This window comes from Chiloscyllium punctatum, chromosome 22 (assembly GCF_047496795.1).
Source record: "Chiloscyllium punctatum isolate Juve2018m chromosome 22, sChiPun1.3, whole genome shotgun sequence".
NCBI classification, from domain to species: Eukaryota; Metazoa; Chordata; class Chondrichthyes; order Orectolobiformes; family Hemiscylliidae; genus Chiloscyllium; species Chiloscyllium punctatum.
Window position 1 is genome coordinate 58,371,324 of NC_092760.1, and position 22,138 is coordinate 58,393,461.

Here is a 22,138-nt window from a genome sequence, read left to right on the forward strand (position 1 = left end):
GCAGTACAAATGCTAGATATCTACCTCTATTATGGTCATTGCAAAAGAGGCTACCCCCACCATGCAAACTGAGAGAAAAAGAACTTTTTGTGTTCAATCTGGGATGTGTTGTTGTTGTCTGGGCCAACATTTATTGCCCATCTCCAATTGTTCTTGAGAGGCTTACTCGGCTATTTAAAGAGCCTGAGAGACTGGAGTCACACATAGGCATCCTCCCCGAAGGACATTCATTGTGAACAAGATGGGTTTTTTAAAAAATGGTACTTAACACTTTAAAAAGTATGGAATTAAATATTTAATGAACTCAAACTTTGCTATCTTCGATAGGGTGATGTCAATCCTTACCAACAGAATATTATCCTAAATTTTGACTTTCTAGTCTAGTGACTAGATCAGTTTAGAATATCTGGTCAGCATGGACAAGTTGTTCCAAATGGTCTGTTTCTGTGCTGTATAAACATGATTCTATAGCTAATCTCACCTGCAATAAAACCAAGTGTAAAACAGCCATTTAAGGTTAATCATCTGTTCAGTGCCACATTACAGAATAATTATCTAAATTGGAACCTATTATAATCACATGGGACACTATACTGACTTGAAGTATTACTCAGCAAAACTGTAAAGTGACAAACAGGGGCCTAATAAATTAGAACAATTCACAAGAAACCTGACCAAATCTAGAACAAATGTTAACTCACGTGCATTGCTAATAATGAAGGCATTATGCATGAAGACTTACGTTGAGAAAATCCTACTTTGTAATTTATACGCAAGTACAAAAATAGGAGGCCAAGAAAAACTAAAAGGTGAAAGATTCCAATACATTTCTCAAATTGAAATAAAAGACTGACTGAAGAGATGGGAATGGGTATCAAAGTAATTGCACTGACTTTGAAAGTCTTGGATCTTATTTGAATAAAACATATGTTGCAAAGTAGTCAGAAGCAAAAATCAAACAAAAAAAATGACCAGAGACTTCTCTTTCAGAGATAGGAGGTAGTCAAGTGGATGTTGACACTGTCGACATCTGTGCTACACCTAATCTGGTGGCAATCAATTTTGATGGTAGAAAAAATGTACAAGAAAGAAAAAAATTTAACTATTCATGTATTCAGTTTGAAAACACTAGAAGGAAAACGCTTAGATTTCACATCTGAGCTCTGCAAGCAGCACTGCAGACAATTCACAACATATTTGACATGTCAAAGTACAAAAGGAATTAAGAATCCTTCTTGAACCGCATATTGTTGTTATGGTGGTGTCTACTTCAGTGTCACCCCAAGAGGGAAAAATGAAACAGCTGGTTGCAGCTCTGGAATGCTAAAAATGGTACTGAAAGGAAATTAGACACTTTGGATAAACCGTGGAAAAGATGAACATAAGAAACAAAAAACTTTATTTGCCTGGAACAATATTCAAAGTATATTTTTCATGGTGCTTTTCTGAGAAGTCTGAAGTTAACTGGCTTTAACAAAACAGGAAATATACCCTTGTGGAAGGAGGACTCATTTGTTGAAAGGAATGTTTGTTGACTAAAAATGTGTATCATTAGTCAGGAAATGCTGGGGACACTTCTCAATTTCATCTCTCGTTGGGTCACATTAGAAAATGCAAAAGGTCACAGAGTGCAAACCTATCCTTTCAGTGGTTCTACTTCTACAAAACAATGCAAATCCCATTATAACTGCAGAATTGATTCACCAACAATCTCCTGGTAAAAATCAGGGGATAAATCCATTTGGAGTGCAACTGTGAATGCTCAAATCAGAAACAACTTTTTACAGCATCGAATTGTCAAAAGATTATATTGGCTGCATGCCAAAGCACCTTACAAGTTGGCATTTCCTGTTGCGAAAGGTATGCATGACCTGTCAGTTACAGTTAAGGCAAGTCTAAAATGTAAATCAACATCCTGGGAGTTCACCTAAAAGAAGTCCATCTATAGCCCTCTGATTTTATAGAGTTGATGGTAGTTGTCTTTTTCCAAGGATGGGGGATTTAAAGACGAGGGGGCACATTTTTAAAAGGTGGGGGAAGGGGAAAAAAAAAAGAGACAAAGAAGGTGGCTCACACATGGAATAAATTTCCTGAGCAAGTGGTGAATATGGGTACAATTACCACTTTTAAAAGCCATTTGGATAGATACATGAATAGGAAAGCTTTGGAGGGACATAGACTAGGAGCAGACATGTGGGAGTAGTTTATTTTGGGATTACCTTTTGACATTGACTGCTTCAACTATAGCAAGGTGTTACCATGCTGTATGACTATGACCATTGACTGGAAACCCAACTTGCAGCCACTTTGCTTAAGTGGCATGTCAAGAGCAGGTCAGAGGGTAAGAATACTGTGGCAAGTAACTCACCTCCAGCACTGTGATGGAATATTCCCCGCTACCTTGGATGACTGTACCTCCAACAACACTCAGATGTTTGATACCATCCAGAACAAAGTAGCCCACTTGATTGGCACCATATCCACAAACCTTAACTCACCCCACCATTGATGCTCAGTAGCAACAGTGTCTGTCATTTACAAAAATGCAAAAATTCAAAGATCCTTCGACAATACCTTCCACAGCCACCATCACTTCCATCTGGAAGGTCAAGGGCATCAGATACATGGGAACACCACTAACTGAGGAGTTTTCCTCCAAGCTACCCAGCATCCTAACTTGGAAATTAGTGCCATTTCTTCACTCACTGGATGAAAATCTTGGAACTCCCTCTCTGAATGGCATTGGGGTCTATCTGCAGCAGGTGAAGGTAACTTGCCACCTTAAGGTCCACTAGGGACAGGCAGTAAGTACTGGCCAGCCAGCAATGCCCACATGCCACACATACAAAAGAAAATCTACCAGTTGATATGCAAGCTTCTGTCATAGACAAAGGAACAGAACTAGAGAAAATCCAGCTCGAGTGCTCGACAGATGACAAGAATTTGCTGTTTACAAAATACAGTGGTGAGACTGTTGCAGACAGTTGTAATTACTTTAAGTGTGGCCTTCTTCCATTATGACAGCGTGACTGGCACCCAAAGAGTTGGCACACAAAAAAAATCTAGTCTTCTGTAAAAAATTCTGGCATCAAATTTAACCATATAAAATTTAGTGAGATCTGGTCTACTTTGCAACAAATATAGCTAGACACCAACGTGCCATAACTGTTGTATGAGTGTATGAGGAAAATCACGATTGTTCTGATGGAAGTCATCACTGAAAAAAGGTTTCTAAATCCATAGATGCTGCCATATAGCGGGAGTACATCCAGTATTGTGTGTTTTTATTTGGCAACATTTTGCCTTTGCTTCAAAGCAAATGACTTGTTTTTGTCACAAAATCAATTGGGACATTTGGCCCTGAACTGTACAGAATTACATAGATACCAGAGAGCTTCCAAAATGGATGGATAGAACCTGGTCATGGAATTCCTACCTGCTTACGGTATATCCATTTTTTTTCTGGTGGACAAAAGGGAGATGCATGCATGGAATAATGCACATTGAAAAGGAAACCCAAACCCAGTAATGCCATTTGAACGCAGCACCAAGTTCAAATCGACCACATTTTGGTTGTTACGAGAGACTTAACCCACAGTGTGCACGAGGCACAAGTCACAAACCTATGGAGTTTATTCATGAGCTCAGGGAAGCAGATTAAGTCTGCATTATTGTCATGCTTTCAAGTCATTAAAATCCAAAGCTAACTAAAAACTGAGAAAAAAAAATGACCAGGGTTTCAGTGTGAATTAGAAAAGCAGTTCCAGCATTTTCTTGACAATTTTGTTTGTTAGCCTAACACCATCTTCAAGCATGCGCACAAGGGATCTTTGAATATTTGATCAATTTCCAAAGACAAAAAACTGGGATTATTTGAGGCTTGAAGTGCCAATTCCTGCTTCCATTTATGTTCTTGCAATGGTAAGAAGAGTTGTAAAACTATCAAGTTATACCACAATTAGTTTTTAAACATGAATGCACCTTACAATACTTGACAAACATATCACAATACAAATGTTCAGAACATAAGCAAATATGCCTATCAGTTAATAGATAGAAAACACAAGCATAATGCAAAAATAGTGTTTCAATCTCCTACCTGTGATGATTTGTCACTCTGTCCTTGAACGCTGTCAGAAAGCTGGGAACTTGTGGACCGTAGGTTAAGAGATAAACTACGTGTCACTGAAATGCCAGACGCAGATTTCCCACTTGACTGGTTGAATGATGCCACCTCACTCCTAATGTCAGGTGGGCTACTTTCTAATGGGCTTTGCTTTTGTAGCACTTGCTCCCAAGGATCTGCAGCTACAGTGCCTGCATCTACTTTTGGCTCAATATCTGTTGAGCTGTATGACAACTCCAGGTTTTCAATCCTTGCTTTATTGAGTGGGTCAAGATCTAGCCAGTCAAACTTGCTAACATCATTTGAGTTTTCACAAACTGGCAACTTAGGAACCATCGTATTTGATGATTCCAAATCATTGCTCGACTTGCTGTTTTTCAAGTATTCTGATGTACTGGCTATTTTATCATATAACTTTGCCAGTTCAGGTGGTACTGTTGAATAAGGTGGCAGAACTCCTGTAGGGTGTACAGGTGTAGCAGACTGGAGTGGGAAAGGCATGTACTGACGTCCTTGAAGGCCAATATAAATCGATTCAGAAGGTCGGTATGAAGACTGTCCAGGACTAGGACCAAAACCATTCTGAAATGGATCAGGCTGTTTAGGGTATGTCACTGGTGTTGCATGATAAGCACTTGTTTGGACCACAGGCACCTGTATTCCACTTGTCCACTGTCCCCCAGAAAATAGTGCCTGACTGTAAAACGGACTGGAGAACGATGGACTTACAAGAGGAGTATTTGGTAACGTAGGAGGTCGAGTTATTTTTTTAGGTCCAAAGTTTTTGTCCAAAAGCAGTTTTTCCAGTTCAGCTGAAGTTAGTTTCTCTATATCTAGGTCAGAAAGAGCATCAGCAGCTCGTTTCTTGGAGATTTCTGCCTCTGGAAAGTGAATAAGGTCATATTCTTGGACGGTATTTGGAGATTTCTGACACGCATTGCTGGCAGACCGCACAGGATGATCTTCCTTTAAACTTTGGCTTCTCTCCTTCTGCAGCTTAGCCAAGGCTTCAGCCTCCATTTGCAGGGCTTCCTCTTTGTCAACAGCTCGCTTCCCAGAGTAGCCAACTGTTGGAGGTGCTGACTGCTTGAATCCATTCCGACTGGATATCTGGGCCATGCTGTTAACTGGTAGAGTCCCATTTATCACAGCAAGTCCAAGTGTTCCTAGCTGGGAAGTCCCAAAGAATCAGAACCTAGAGCTCCAAACAAAAACAAAAATGGAATTATAAAAGAGAACAATTAGAAGTGCCATCTACAAAGCCACACATCCTGCAGAGATTAAAATTTAACAAACCCTCATTATGAGCTACCAACACATCCATGTACCTGTATAACAAAATCTAAGGCAAAACTTCCTAGCTTCAGATTTCTGGTGAAGGAACCTTGCAGCCTTCCCTCTAGGTTCCCACACTTATGCATCATTCTTATTCAAAACTGTGCCTCAGCTATTAGCCACGTTTCAAAATTTGCAAGGACAAAAACAATAAACTTCAAGATGGAATCAGGCAATGGCTGGGGAGCACATGACAGATGAAATATGATGCAAAGTATCAAGAGATACAATCTTACAGGAAGAACAAGGGACAATGTGAAGTTCAAGTTGCAATTCCAAGGAGTGGAAGGGCAGAGAGACTGGTTATATTTGTAGACAAATCATTAAAGATAGCAATAAAAGTTGAGAAACTTTATAATGGCATTTGGAATCGTGAGCTTTATAAATATATGTCTAAGGTAAAGCAAGTTATGAAACACCAGTTTACCCTCCACTGGAAGTGTGCTCAATTCTGGTGACAAAAGTTAAAAATCACACAACACCAGGTTATAGTTGAAGCACACTCTCTTTTGGAGCGTCACTCCATCAGATGGTACCACTTGATGAAGGAGCAATGCTCCGAAAGCTAGTGTGCGCCCAATTAAACCTGTTGGACTATAACTTGGTGTTGTGCGATTTTTAACTTTGTACACCCTAGTCCAACACAGACATCTGCAAATCAATTCTGGTGACAGTAGTTTAGAAAATATATGAAAGATTAGACAGGGATACAAGAGATTTACAGGAATAAGAATAAGATAGAGGGGTCTTTTGACAGGTGTTCAAAATTAGAGAAAAAAAAAAGAGAGATCCGTGATCAAGATGAAGGAAAGTTCATTTAAGAAGGTTGAGAACCCATTAATGCATTGCTGCTCTTTCAAGAGCACAAGAAAGGAGGAGGAATGCACCATTAAAAAAAGGTCCTTGAGCCTACACTAGGAATCAATAGAATCAATGATCCAACACAGCCCTAACCCAGCTCCCCATAACTATCTTATAAATCAAAAAATATGAATGCATTTAAGGCAGAGTTAGACAATACCGTGGATGTCTGCAGAAGAGAATTTCAAGATTAGAAATGGAGAAGAAACTTAATTTAAGCCAGAGATGAGGGGGAAAAACCCTTACTTTGAAAAATGTTCCTCAATTCTAGATTCCCAAGTCAGATGAAATACCCTCTCAATATCTACTATAAAAAACCCAACAGATATTATGTTTTGCAAAATGATAATCCCTCATTAATCTCCAACTGAGTATAGACCCAACCAATTTTAGCCATTCCTCAAAAGTCAACCCCTTCATTCCAGGACTCTGCCAATCAAGCTTCTCCAAAATTTCCTTCAATGAAAGTAATGTCTCAGCTCAAATTAGGTTACCAAACTACATGTTGCTATATAGGTAGCAATATTTCCCCAAGTTTCTCTTCCATTCACCTTCCTTTAAAAAAAGAGGCCAGTGTTCAGTTTACCTTCTAACTGAAATTGGGATATTTGCATGGTGACATTTCATTTACAAGGACAAGGACATGTAGGTCCCTCTGAACCAAAGCTGCAATTCTATAGTTCCCTTCGACTAAATAACACTGACTTTCTTTGTTTGAATAAAGGTGATTGACAGCCAGATTAATTTGGACAAACAAAGTTTAAATTAAGATTATCACAATATTGTTCCAATTGAATAATCCAACATCAAATACATATGAATACATCAACATGATCAGCAAGATTAAATGTTTGGACTCATTGCTAGTTTCTTTCATTATAGTTCATTACAGCAGATCCAACAGCAACTTCTGAAATCGGATTAGTTTCCAACAGCTTTAAATTTAGTAAATATTCTATTTACCTATCTAATACTTAATATAGAGATCGGTTTTAATAACTAACAATTCAAGCCATTAACTCAAAGAATTTTTTATGACAATAAGCAACTGGTCAAAAAAAAACATGATTTTTTTCAATCTGCAGGTTCATTCTCCAGAATCAAGATTCGAGTGGTGCTGGAAAAGCACAGCAGGTCAGACAACATCCGAGGAGCAGGAAGAATCGAAGTTTTGGACAAAGGCCCAATGTTGATCTCCAGCATCTGCAGTTCTCACTTTTGCCGGGTTCAGTCTCCAATTAATGGCAAGTTGAAGTAACACAGTTCAGAAGGGAGCAAAGGCTTGTCTACAAAATATTTACTTTGTTATACCAGGCCAGCCCATGTATCGTAAGTTAAAGAAATTTGAAATATGATATTTAGGTCGGGTCTAAATCACTGTCCAGCACCAGAGAAAGTACAATTAAATCAACAGTGACCAAAAGGGGAGGAGAAATAGTTTATCTCAGTAGCACCTGGCAGAAAATTTAACATTTTACATCTTTTTGATACTAACACAGGTCCCAATCAGATCTGATTATTCTATCAATTAAAATTTATGTCCCACACCAAATAGTAAATGGAGATGCTGCTGCCGCTGCCAAGATTTTAATCATTGCTTCCAACTACATTAAAAGGGACCCGATTAAGTTACTGCACAGTAGTAAACCTAGATAACTAAACTAGGTTATCTATATACATTAAAAAAAAGGGAAAACCCATGAGCCAACAAATGTTGATGCATATTCTATTACAAATATGGAGACCATCGACGAGAGAGTGGCCATACAAAGATCTGCGTTTCTGGACTTAGAAAAAAGGACCTGCTGTAGGCATTGTTATGGCTTAGTCATATTAAACTTGTGCAACACATTCATAGTCATTGAAAAGTGCATTATTTCAGCAGCTGGAGTACTCTGTTCCAGAGATTGAGCATTACACCCTGGCATACATTGACTATGCAAACACACATTGAAGATATTTCAGACATAGAATTTACACCTCATCAACAGCACTGGTTGAAGACCCAGAATGCAAGCTCGGTAAGACTTTCGACCCCCAAACCAGAAATAGCTAAGCCACCATCTAACTGTTAGATGTGGGATTTTGCTACATGTAAAATAGCAACTGTGTTCAGTTATGTAACAGCTACAGCACTTCAGTTTTTCTAAAAAAAAATTGAACAGTTCTAAAAGAAGAGAATCATACTAAAATTAAACTTTTCTTTTAGATGTTCTCAAATGTTAACTACCAACTTCCCTACTAGGAACTTACAAGTGAATAAAAAGAAAAACATTGACACGTCACCCAGCAAAGCCCAGACGGTGTTTACAATGTATGGGCAAAGTCCAAACACCATCCTTTTTTGCAGGGCTAGGCCTGTAATAATTACCAGTAAAGCACAGTTAAAGCATATCTTTGAAATTTTATTTAATACAGCGCCAACACTTGTACTTAAATACTTGAAAAGAAAAACAGCGTCTGCAGAGATAAAGTTGAAGTTGTCATCACAACTCTACAGAAGATCACTACTTTGATGGACAGAAATCTAATCTACAATTATACACTAATTCCTCATTAAGTTTTATCACAACACAAAATGAACATAGAGACATGGGGAGTACAAACGGTTTCATTTATGACTAAATGGAAACGTTTTGGTTTGTTGCTTAAAATTACTACTTTAGTTGAAATAAGCTTTAGAAAACACTTGCCACACTAATGTTAGCTTGACATTATTGGTAGCACTTCCACTTATGTTAGAGGATAGTTTCAAGGCCATTTCAAGCCTAAAAAGGCCAAAACAGTTCTAACCCTCAGTTTATTTTTGTATAAAACCATATCTGATGTCACTTCCTAAAGTTTTTCCAAGTTTTTTTCAGCATTCCTTTATGGAGCAGGTTATGCAGATGGCTCTCGTTCAACTAGGAGTGATCAAGAGATAAATTACTGGCTGTTGAAGATTGTTTAGTCTATCCTTGGAGCGATTACCAAGACATCCATAATTTCAAACAAAACTGTATTACATTCCAAAAGAATGGTACAAAGCTCAACATTAATACGTGTTGCAGTCACAATCATTCTTCCTCCAAAATGTCAGTTGAGGGGAAATGAATGGACATTTAACAGGGTACCTTTGTCTTATTGGGTCAGCCAATGCCTTAAAGGAGGATGGTTCACGTTCGTGGAGCAGCTTTGGAGTTCAATTGTCTCTTACTAAATTCTGCAACTTCTGGTACCACTTTTTCCAAATCTGACTGTTAAGCTTCTTTAAAGTTGCAATTCCTGTATGCTGGGGTTCATCACAGCTGTTAAAATCTTGTATTTGGTTAGTCTAGTTTTGGAGAAGATACAGAGTTGTTGGTATGTTCAAACAACTAGTTTGGTATATTTCAGAAGGCTCTATATGACACGTGGTCTTATGATCCTGAAGCCCTAATCCTTCTCCAAATCTTTCAATTGGGTATTCTCTTACATCATTCATAGAGGCGCTATTCACACAGTCCCAGATATGAATCCCCATGATTCCTAATATATTGGTGGCATTTGACTGCTTTCACAGACTGACTAGTCTAAATGACAACACACAAATAGAAAATTTAGCTTAATTCAGGACAGAGAATGACACTAATAAAATAAGGTCATGAGGTTGTGCATTGTACTGAAAAAGTGTTAGTTATTCTTTAAATCTTTTATTCTTAAATTAATTATCAGACAGGAAATGGCAGGTAAAAAGTAACAGGAAAACATTTGGTATATTAACTTTTTATTGCAAGTGGAATGGAGTGTAAAGTACGAAATGCTTTATGCAACAGTCCAGGGTAGTCAGATCCCATTTAGAGAAATACATTTGGATTCAGTCCCCTTTTTAAAAAGAACAGGAAGGATTTACTTGTATTACAACAGTTCATGATTAAAACCACTAGACTTGTTCCTTTGATGAACAGGTTGGACCTTTACTCAAATGGAATTTAGAGGAAATGCAAGATTGAGGTGGCTTCACAGGGTAGTTACAGAAAAAAGATATTTCCTTTTGTTAGGGAATTCAGAAATAGGGTATGGGTTTATGAATAAAGGATTTCCCAGATAAGATGGGGATGAAAGATTTCTTCCCTTGGGTGTTCATTAATCTTTGGACTTCTTTACCCGAGAGAGTAACATAGCAGAGTTCAATGAATATATACAAGACTAGGATGAGAAAGACGATGAATTTTTTAAAAAATCTACAGAAAAAGAGTCAATTATAGATGAGTAACAAATGCTAACCTTGCCAGCGATGGCCATTTCATATGAAGGATTAAATATATAGATTCATAAGTTTTGGGTGGAGTCAAGTAAATGCAAATGAAACATTCATATCACCAATCATCTTATTCAACAACAAAACACATTCAAGGGATGAAAAGACCTAACCTTCTTGCTATTTGCTTAATGTTCTTATATAGGATTGTGAAAACATCGAGAGTATAAACAATAGCATGGCACATTAAGCCAAATTGTTTACTAATCTTGCAGTCTTTCAAATTTGTTTAACATGAAAATTTTTGCAATCAGACACAATTAAATTTCCATTTCAAATCTATACACGTTCAACTTCCCTTGCAAGCCTCATGTATGGACCGCAATTTACCCCCAGACTTGGTCGACGATGCCCTCCACCGCATTCTATTTACACTTCCTGCTCCTCCGCCCTTGAGCCCCGCCCCTCCAACCGCCACCTGGCCAGAACCTTACTGGTCCTCACCTACCACCCCACTAACCTCCATGTACAGCGTATCATCCACTCACTTCCGCCTCCTCCAAACAGACCCTACCACCAGGGATATATTTCCCTTCCCTCCCCTATCAGCGTTCCAAAAAGACCACTCCCTCGTCAGGTCCACACCCCCCCACCAACCAAACCTTCACTCCCGGCACCTTCCCCTGCAACCGCAAGAAATGCAAAACTTGCGACCACACCTCCCCCCCCCTTACTTCCCTCCAAGGCCCCAAGGGACACCTCCATATCTGCCACAAATTCACCTGCACCTCCACACACATCATCTATTGCATCCGCTGCACCAGATGTGGCCTCCTCTATATTAGGGAGACAGGCCGCCTACTTGCGGAACGTTTCAGAGAACACCTCTGGGACACCCGGACCAACCAACCCAACCATCCCGTAGCTCAACACTTCAACTCCCACTCCCACTCCACCAAGGACATGCAGGTCCTTGGACTCCTCCATCGCCAGACCATAGCAACACAACGGTTGGAAGAAGAGCGCTTCATCTTCTGCCTAGGAACCCTCCAACCACAAGGGATGAACTCAGATTTCTCCAGTTTCCTCATTTCCCCTCCCCCCACCTTGTCCCAGTCAAATCCCTGGAACTCAGCACCACCTTCCTAACCTGCAATCTTCTTCCTGACCTCTCCACCCCCACCCCCACCCCAGCCGATCACACTCACCTTGACCTCCTTCCACCTATCGCATTTCCAACACCCCTCCAAGTCCCTCCTCCATACCTTTTATCTTAGCCTGCTGGACACACTTTCCTCATTCCTGAAGAAGGGCTTCAGGAATGTCGATTCTCCTGTTCCTTGGATACTGCCTGACCTTCTGCGCTTTTCCAGCAACACATTTTCAGCTCTGATCTCCAGCATCTGCAGACCTCACTTTCTCCTCATGTGTCCATCTTGCCTTGATTTATACATCAGCCATCGTCAATTTGTTGGAATGATGATATTTTATTTACAATGTTTTACATATCATAACATCTCTGTAGTGGGTGGAACTTGAACTAAAACCTCTGGCTCAGAGGTAGGTACATGGTTACTATCCCACGAAGATAGGTGGAGTTGTGGATAGTGAGGAGGGCATTTGTCGTTTGCAAAGGGACTTAGATATGATGCAGAGCTGGGCTGAGGAGTGGCAGATGGAGTTCAACCCTGCCAAGTGTGAGGTTGTCCGTTTTGGAAGAACAAATAAGAATGCGGAATACAGGGTTAATGGTAGGGTTCTTAGTCAGGTGGAGGAACAGAGGGATCTTGGGGTCTATGTACATAGATCTTTGAAGGTTGCCACTAAGGTGGATAGAGTTTGTAAGGCGGCCTATGGAGTATTATCGTTCATTAGCAGAGGGATTGAATTCAAGAGTCGTGAAGTGATGTTGCAGCTGTACAGTACTTTGGTTAGGCCACAGTTGGAGTACTGTGTGCAGTTCTGGTCACCTCACTTTAGGAAAGATGTGGAAGCTTTGGAGAGGGTGCAGAGAAGATTTACCAGGATGTTGCCTGGAATGGAGAATAGGTCGTACGAGGATAGGTTGAGAGTTCTCGGCCTTATCTCGTTGGAACTGCGAAGGATGAGGGGTGACTTGATAGAGGTTTATAAGATGATCAGAGGAATAGATTGAGTAGACAGTCAGAAACTTTTTCCCTGGGTACAACAGAGTGTTGCAAGGGGACATAAATTTAAGGTGAAGGGTGGAAGGTATAGGGGAGATGTCAGGGGTGGGTTCTTTACCCAGAGAGTGGTGGGGGCATGGAATGCGCTGCCCGTGGGAGTGGTAGAGTCAGAATCACTGGCGACCTTTAAGCGGCATTTGGATAGGTACATGGATGGGTGCTTAATCTAGGATAGAAGTTCGGCACAACATAGTGGGCCGAAGGGCCTGTTCTGTGCTGTATTGTTCTATGTTCTATGTTCTAAGGCATCCACATCACAAGGTTGTTAATTCCCTCCCCACCCCTTTCCGCCTTCTGCAAAGACCGTTCCCTCAGTGACTACCTGGTCAGGTCCATGAACCCCCTACAACCCACCCTCCCATCCTGGCACTTTCCCCTGCCACTGCAGGAACTGTAAAACCTGTGCCCACACCTCCTCCCTCACCTCTATTTGAGGCCCGAAAGGAGACTTGCACATCCAAAGTTTTACTTGCACATCCACTAATATCATTTATTGTATCCGTTGCTCCCGATGCAGTCTCCTCTACATTAGGGAGACTGGGCGCCTCCTAGCAGAACGCTTTAGGGAACATCTCTGGGACACCTGCATCAATCAACCACACCGCCCCATGGCCCAACATTTCAACACCCCCTCCCACTCTGCCGGGGACATGGAGGTCCTGGGTCTCTTTTACCGCTGCTCCCTCACCACCAGACGCCTGGAGGAAGAACACCTCAGAACACTTCAACCCCAGGGCATCAATGTGAACTTCAACAGTTTCCTCATTTCCCCTTCCCCCACCTCACCCTAGTTCTAAACTTCCAGCTCAGCACTGTCCCCATGACTTGTCCTACCTGCCTATCTTCTTTTCCACCTATCCACTCCACCCTCTCCTCCCTGACCTATCACCTTCATCCCCTCCCCCACTCACCCATTGTACTCTGCTACTCTCCCCACCCTCCTCTAGCTTATCTCTCCATGCTTCAGGCTCAGTGCCTTTATTCCTGATGAAGGGCTTTTGCCCGAAACGTCGATTTCAAAGCTCCTTGGATGCTGCCTGAACTGCTGTGCTCTTCCAGCACCACTAATCCAGAAATTGTAGAATTCTATCTACTTTATAGGGTTCAAAAATACCAAAAAAGCAACCTGATCTTTCAGAAACTTTCAACAGCATTTGATCAAAAGATTTACAAGATAAATGTGAAACTAAGCAACCAAGTGAAAATAGAAGTTACTGCTAATTTTAGTTTTTGCAGTTCCTTTCCAGGGGCCCAATAAACCAGGGTTTCGACAGCTTGAATTATTAGCAGATCAGTGTTCAAGATGTCTTTTTAACAAAAAAAGTAGCAGCAGTTTTCTCATCCAATTAAAACACCGGAAACAAAATTTGAAGATGACAGATGGTTAAGCCACTAAATTCAAGTCACCCTTACATGTGATTCAATATTCTGAAGATAGTGTATGCTACTATGAATATTTTAGACGACTAGAAATTCAGATACACAAGCTGCGGTATTTACCTAAGAGTTAGGAAAATCCAGAAGAAAAACATCAGACATGGTGTCAATTAAATAACTAAAGGTGGTTAAAACCCATCTCATTCACTAATGTGGCTACCCAATCCCAGAATCTGAAGAATTTGCTGCCAGACCTTCTGCGTTTCTTTAGCACCCACTGCAGCATTTTGCTTTTGTAAGTACTTTTTGGAACTTAATTCTAAAAAAAAAGTTGCATTATGAGGGTGCTTTTTTGAAGTCAAGACTGAACGTCACAAAGAATCTTTCAAGTTGAGGAAATTCTGCCTGGCAACAACTCATACATTTTGGTTTTTGAAAAAAAACACATCTCTTTGCAGCTGAAAGTGCCAAGTGTACTGAGAACTTCCAGAGCCTGCATCGGAGTAAAATGTCAAAACACCCAGGAAGCGTGAAATAATTTGGACAAGTATCTCAAACCATCAAACTGACACACAGAGAAGGAACTTTCCACCTAGAGATCAGGACTTTTGATCTTCAGAATTTTGTTTACAGTGTCTATATATTCTTTTAACACTCATCATACACATGTTAAACCACTGGCCTTTCAACTGACTTGCTCACTAAGTGTGGGAGTGTTTGAGGTTTTGAAAGGGTTTCAGATGGGGCATTAAACTGAGGCTCTGTCAAGTTAAATATCCTCTCTTTTCAATGGTTTTGTTACAAGTGACTTATTATGCTAGGCTCTTTTCCTGAGGGTTTGCACACGAGATGCTCAAATTAAAAGTTTATTAAAGCTTGTACAAGCCAGGTGATCCGCTTTGAATCTCTCTTGCAAACTAAGGGTGAGTCAAAGTGAGGCACCAAACAAAGAAAACACATCCCCTTTATACAGGTCAGTTAGCAGTGCCTACAAATGCTCTGTCTGCTCCCCCACTCATATGCCACTCAAAACAACCCCCAGTTACTCAGTCACAAGTTACCCCCAGGTACAATGGTAGGATGAGATCATCTGAGATAATACAAATGTTAATGCCTTAATTCTGGGTAATCGTTATGCAGAAGATTTCCTGATTCAGGTGATTCCCCAAGACAATGTGGGCATGACATACCTCTGGCCAGAAAGCATTTCTAAATGGAAGAGATACAACTATAGTTTAACTTGACAATAGCAAGGGAGAGTAGCAAATGACTGTCTAATTGGAATGTGGGGTCATTCACATTCTTGCTTGACTGTCACTCCCACCCAAAGATAACACAGTTTAACTCATTAACATTACATTAATGCCAAGAGAGATATTCCTATTTAATCATTTAACATTAAAACAGCTAGAAGAATTATTTTCCTGTTAGTGAAGGAACCTAGTATTGTTTGCTTTCAGGTTGGATAGCAATGAAGTCAGATAAATTGTTTTTGGTTCTATCAAATACATTTTGCGATAACCTGTAGAGCAGCAAGGCACGATTATTAGGATTTTTTTCAAAATGAAAATCAGAATTCTTAGAAGACACTTTCAAATTTTGGATAATTACTAAGTGAATTTTTTTTTAAATTAAATAAACAAAAAAATCAATTTTCAAGCAAAATAAAACAGATTGTTCAAAAGTTGACTGAGCATGGTGGAAAAGGTTTTGAGAAGCACACAAGGTTAGTCTGTCAGCTCATTCAACAGCCACATACGCAAATGCTGAAATGTCAGTGACTTTAGGAGATGGAAGAAACGCCTACAATTATTAATCTTTTTATAACCAGATTTGCTGTTTCTCTAATCTTGATTGGAAGGATCTGGCCATGTCTCTAGTGATAACTTCCTTGTTCTTCTAAGTAGTAGTTCATGGCCTCTTAAATCCACTAAAGGCAGCGGTCAAACCTCAGTTTAACATCTTACCAGAGAGAGGACAACACTGAATGCAGCATTACCTCCATACTGCAGTGGAACCTCAACTTGAGCCCATAAACATTCCATTCAGAGGGAGGAGGGGGTCACCCAATGTTCAGCTGATACTGACAATGTTATCCAGATGTTAAGAATTTAAAACCAGAAGAATCATTTCCAATAAAATCAAAAGAAAAGAACTAGCATTGCATATTTTCATTGAAGCAGCACTTTCTGACAACTTTCACATTACTGATTATTTTAAAGCAATAAAAAAAATCTGATAACAAACTCATCACCTTGTCACCATGGGATTCAAGATTGCATTCTTCAAGTTATTAACTTAATCACTCAACCATCACATGAGAATAAAGCACCTATACTTGCCTGAGATTTAGTACAAAAATTAATGCACAATTAATTGACAACTTCAAGATGGTCTGGTGGTTAAATGTAACATACCAGGATTTCAGCTATTAGCTTTCCCAATGCAAGGCTGCTTACATTCCTAATAGTAAAGAAAGAAAGAACCAAAAATCCAAAAGGAAAATATATATTAACTTGCTATAAAGATTATTCATCATGATCTGCATGCAAAGGTTCAGGCAAAGAAATGGGAAAGCCACTGTTCATTTTAAACTGTCCCCCAAAGCAAAAATCCAAATCAAAAATGTCTATTTCTGTGGTAACAGGATAAAAAGTTGAATAACCATAGCAGGGTATTTTTGGCCCTATTAGTATCAATAGGAAGGAACAAAACAAAAATAGATTTCCATCTGATGTCTAAGTGGATGATGACGATGACGCGTTTGATACAGAGAAGATATACCCTGAGATATTATCATGAGATGGCAGAATTCCAGACCGAATCCAGATTCAAATCCTTCCTTAGCACATTATATTGGCGGAGTTTATTGTCAGCACCATTGCTAAGACCACACGCACAAAAACACAGCTACAACAGATCAGCAGCTGCCAGGAACAAAGATGGTACTACCCACATAAACACTTTGCAGAGTGGAGTCCAATTCTTGAACATCAGCTCACTGAAATCAATTATTCAGAATGCCATAACAAGTCCAGCAGAATGGAATCACTCCACTGTTCCAAAATAAGCAGAACAGAAGATGTGTAATCAAATGAAGTCAGGCAAAACAGAAGGAAATCAGAAATCAACTTGAAAGAAAAGCAAGAAAAACAGAATTCACCAATTCTTGGAAAGGTGGGTGCAGAACCCCAAACAGTAAACTTGGGGTTGCTGTAGGCCCACAGACTGGTTGAACCAGAAATACTACTCACAACAGACCACAATTTTATTCATCTTTGTTTGCAGTCACAAGCACATCCTGTCAGAGAAAGCACCTGGCGCAGCATTGTGACATTACTGGCACGAGACAGCCATCTTGTTGGTTACCCAACACTAGTAGATTAATTGATGATCGAATCTACTGTTTCAGTAGATTACTCAAATCCATTTCCTGCTATGTATTTGTCTAGCTCTGATCTACTAAAAAAATTCCTAGATTTGTACTTCATTAACCAATCATTAACAACAGTTAGTGATCCAATGCTTTCTCCCCAACCCATGCCTCCACCAACTGATAAATATATTTAACACAAAGACAGCAACCTGGGAACAGAGCTTTTGGACTTTTAAAAAAAAAGAAAATGTCCAACATTAAACAGCAACAGGAAACTGGCTGATTCACAAGATCCATAGCTGTACAGAAAAAACAAAACTTTTGGAGGGAGATGAAAGAACATGGAGATTTGTAAAGAATTGACTGGCTGAGTGCCTGACAAACAAATAGGAGCCTTCAAACTGTTACACTTCGCTTCCTTCACAACATAACGATACCACAATTTCCTGAACTGACACAGCATTTAAACACAAAGTACCCTTGACAATTTGATAAACAAATTCATGGTTAGTTTTATTCATAATGATTAAAGTCTTAGAAAAATAGATTTATTGTACATTCAAGTGTTTCTTGGGAGTTCCTACACTGGATTAAATAGAGACTGGCTACTTCAACTTAAAAATTGATTTACAATGTATGATGCCTCCTTTTATAATTTCCAAGTCACAAGAGATGGGTTGAAAAGCCAGCTCATGGATGACACCTTTGTACTTTGGTGCAGAGAAGAATGTGCCACCCTGTGTAAACAGCTTGGTAAAGAACATCACTTAAAATATATTATTTATACTTTACATATCTCCATTTCATGGGACAAAATCAGGAAGGTTGCTTTTTTAACATGCTTGAAGAACAAACAGCTCCCAACGTCAGCGCCTTGGAAAGTGCTGCAATAAAAACACTCAAAACATGATATGTTTAACAAGTTTACATTGTGAAGTGATCTCGGTCTTTCCTTAAAAAGGCACTTTATTTAAAAAAAGTAAAGTTGAAAAATCTTGTTTCTCTATCAAACACGTGCCCGAATTCATTCTGTTTGGTTCAAAAGGAGTAACTGGAAACAATTATCCTCTATTCAGATTATGGATTCCCAATTCCCGAGAATGGCAAGTGCCAGTTATTGTTTCTGTGAACTGAACAGCACAAGAAAAACATTATAACGTTTCACTTTCCATCCCAAAAGCACTTGTATCAAACTAAAGTGAGAAGGTCACTGTGCTATTTTTACTCAGCTGTAGTACTCATTCTTCCATACATTGTTTCTTTAATTATAAAAAGTGTGTGGGTGGGGTGGCTGGCTGCCTAAAATAATTGTACAGCTTTTGTATTGTTAAGTACGGAAGAAAGACTAACTGGTCCTTTTATAGTTACTTTTAACCATGAAGTAGGGGAAGCGAGAAGAGGTTTACTTAGACTTCAATTTGGCATTGAGATACAACTGATCTTTGAGCTCATTCAAACCAAATACACAAATGGAAAAGGTGAATCCAACTCATTTGCAACCAAATTCAGAGCTACACTCATTGAAAAGTATGTCTGTATCTATGATTTACATCAACACAGCTATCACGAGGTTGTCAATCTGCAGCCCATGGGCTACAATGTGATTACCCGAGGGGTCAACCTACATGCAACTAGAAGAGGCTCTGCAAGGAGCTGCACCTTGAGGCGGTTGCTGAATCAGGGTAATAGCTGAAGTCCTAGAAACATGGCAAGTGTGTCTGGAGCAGGATTAATGGCAGCCTCAAGGGACCAGGGAAGTAAAAGAACAGATTACAAAAAGAGAGAAGCAAACTGCTTTCAACCCTAGTTTTGAAAGAATTCCAGGGAGGCCAACTTGGATCATATACTATCAGAGTAACATGAGGTTGATGTTACTTAAATCCAACTTCTTAATTTGGCCCAGATTCCAAGCTACTTCCATGGTGATCAGTATTTGGGGCCTCCCTCTGGCTTTGCCGCTCAACCTCGAGCATTTTTATTGGTTAACTGCATTGCCTGACACTTCTTTAACATGCCTTTTTAAAATTAATTCATTTAAAATTCAGTTTATTGCTTTGCAATTTTTTTCTGAGACTTGTTTCCTGTTGGGGTAGACCTAGCCTTTCTGATGTTTGGTCACTTGTCCCCAAGCAAGAGAAAAATTGAAACTTGACCCTGATGCAAAAGACCATAAGACATAGGAGTGGAAGTAAGGCCATTCGGCCCATCGAGTCCACTCCGCTATTCAATCATGGCTGCTGGGCACTTCAACTCCACTTACCTGCATTCTCCCCCTAGCCCTTAATTCCCCGAGACAACAAGAGGGTGGGCAAACCTGAGGTGCAGCGTTTTCTTGAATCACGGGCTTATAATCTGACCCACACTACTACCCAAGAGACTATGTTGCACCACATTAATCATTTTTAGGAGCAAAGCCAGGTTTCAAAACGTCAGCATTATTCACCCAAAATGACATTTTGAAAGCTATTTGGAATTTGCAGTGACCAATATCATGGAATTGCTCCAAGACATCCAAGTTTTAAGACTTACTATCGCAAAGTAAAAGTAATATTACAACAAATATCACTTACTTCAAAATTAATACTCTAAGTTTCACAAAATAGAGCTCTCATCAGCATTTCACTATGACACGTGTACTGCGTTTATAGTACTATTGTCATAAAATTGAAGTTCTTTTAAGCCAAAAGTTATTCCCAGCTTTCAGTCAGATTTGTAGTGACTAGCAACTTTCCAAAACAGTTTCCCTCAAATCTTCAGAGATCCCAAACTAACCTCGAGAAGCATGGTTCACCCTAAATGACTGCGCCACCCACTTATGGCAGAATTAACCAGTTCTCAATGCTCCTGGGAGACAGTTTGCAACACAAACAACTGCTTCAGGTATTCTCTGGTGTTAAACCTGGCATGTGCATTTCATCAGCACTACACTTGGGCTGAGCCTCCATTTCCCAGAGGTAAACTTGTTGTCAGGCAAAATTGAGATTCAATGACTTGCTTCATTACTCCTATTTAGAACAATTGAACCACTTTGGTGCAAAAGCAGGCCACTTGGCCCATCGAATCCACACCGACCACCCAAAAGGGCATCCCAACCAGACTGAGGCCCCATAACCCTGCATTCCCCATGGCTAACCCCAGACCTTTTGCATCCCTGGACACTATGGGTAACTTAGTATAGCCAATCCACCTAGCCTGCACTTCTTTGGGCTGTTGGAGAAAATCCATGCAGTCATGGGGAGAAAGTGCAAACTCCACACAGTCACACAAGGGCAGAATCGAACCAGAGACCCTGGTGCTGTGAGGCAGCAGTGTTAACCACTGAGCCGCCATCTTGTAACACCTCACATCTGTAACAATATCTTTCGCGAAGTACATGTGCAAACTTTAGCAATGCAATAGATTCAGGAACAAGCACTGTCAAAACAAAAAAAAAGGGAATTTGCCCTTCATTTCAAAACTGGAATATATCCAAAGATGAACACCCCAGCATCAACTGAAGGTGGTACTACCAGAGCAAAAGAAAAGTACGACCAGATTCTTAACCTTTGCTCAAAAAAGTAACACTTATTCATCATGTAAATGATCTGTCAAAAGGTAATTGTCCCTTTATCAAAGGCAGCATTTGAATGTATTTGCGGGGCCCATTATTACAGGATTAATAGAAACTCTACACATAAGACTATATAACATGGTTTGCTCTGAAGCACAGCAGCAATGGAAAACTATTTCACACAGAACTGAAATAGTTACTGTTCAAACCAATAACCTACAAGATAAACCAGAAGTAATATGCAGAGCTTTTGTTTCCCCCCTCAAAAGGCAAAATCTAATACAGCACATGATTTCAGATCACCTCTCCTGGAAAATTAAAAGAAAACTTTTCATCTCCATCACAATCTCTACAGCCTCAAAATTGCATTCAACTTAATGTCAGAAATATAAAACATGGCAAAGAGAGTTCAAGACTACAATTCAATTTTGTGCTATTCTTCCATCGTGAGATTCAAGAAATTGATGAGAATCAAGTCAGCCACAACAAAACCGTGCAAAATACCTCTATAAATTAGCTTCTCGAAGAGCTTTCAGCCACCAAGTCTCCCCATGTGAGGCAAAGCCTGACACTTGATCTGCAATTTTTAAAATAAACTATGATCCACACCTTTGAACTCCAGACAGTGCAGGTAGCAACAGCACATAATAATTCAAAATCACAGTTTAAGAAAAGGAAACAGGGAATGTTGTGCATTAAAAATACAATCCAATCAATTCCACTTACAAAATTTCACAACAATTGATCAGTTTTTTTCAGTTCCTACCCAACCAAGTTTGTGGCTTCAGAGCGTGGCCTAGTTTTGATAATTTTGTTCCATTTTGACAAGTGTAGAGGTAAACAGAGGCTATTTCTTGTGATAAAGCTTCACTGGCTCATATCATTATGCCTACTGCACACACAAGCTGTAGCAAAGGCATGCAAAGAATGTCAAGTGACCTGTGTAGTCCATGCTGTTATCATTAGGCCAAGAGAATGCCCATAAATGAACCCAACGCAAATATTCAAGGGTGTGAAGATAATTGTATGGCAGAACAGGAATACAAAGATACAAAGTGCTACAATACTGGTACGCAAACTACATTAT

General features: G+C 39.8%; 1 protein-coding gene across 2 annotated transcripts in view; it reads right to left on the reverse strand.

The window, feature by feature from the left end:
• Nucleotides 1-22,138, reverse strand: part of pik3c2a (phosphatidylinositol-4-phosphate 3-kinase, catalytic subunit type 2 alpha) — a 129,896-nt gene that overhangs the window by 87,107 nt on the left and 20,651 nt on the right. Inside the window, exon 2 of one of the 2 annotated variants that reach the window (XM_072592398.1) lies at nt 4,100-5,321. In XM_072592398.1, coding sequence (XP_072448499.1) covers nt 4,100-5,245 — 1,146 coding nt within the window. In that variant the 5' untranslated portion in view covers nt 5,246-5,321. Of the gene's footprint in view, nt 1-4,099; nt 5,328-22,138 lie in introns of both variants that reach the window. The other variant, XM_072592399.1, reaches the window with a different exon arrangement.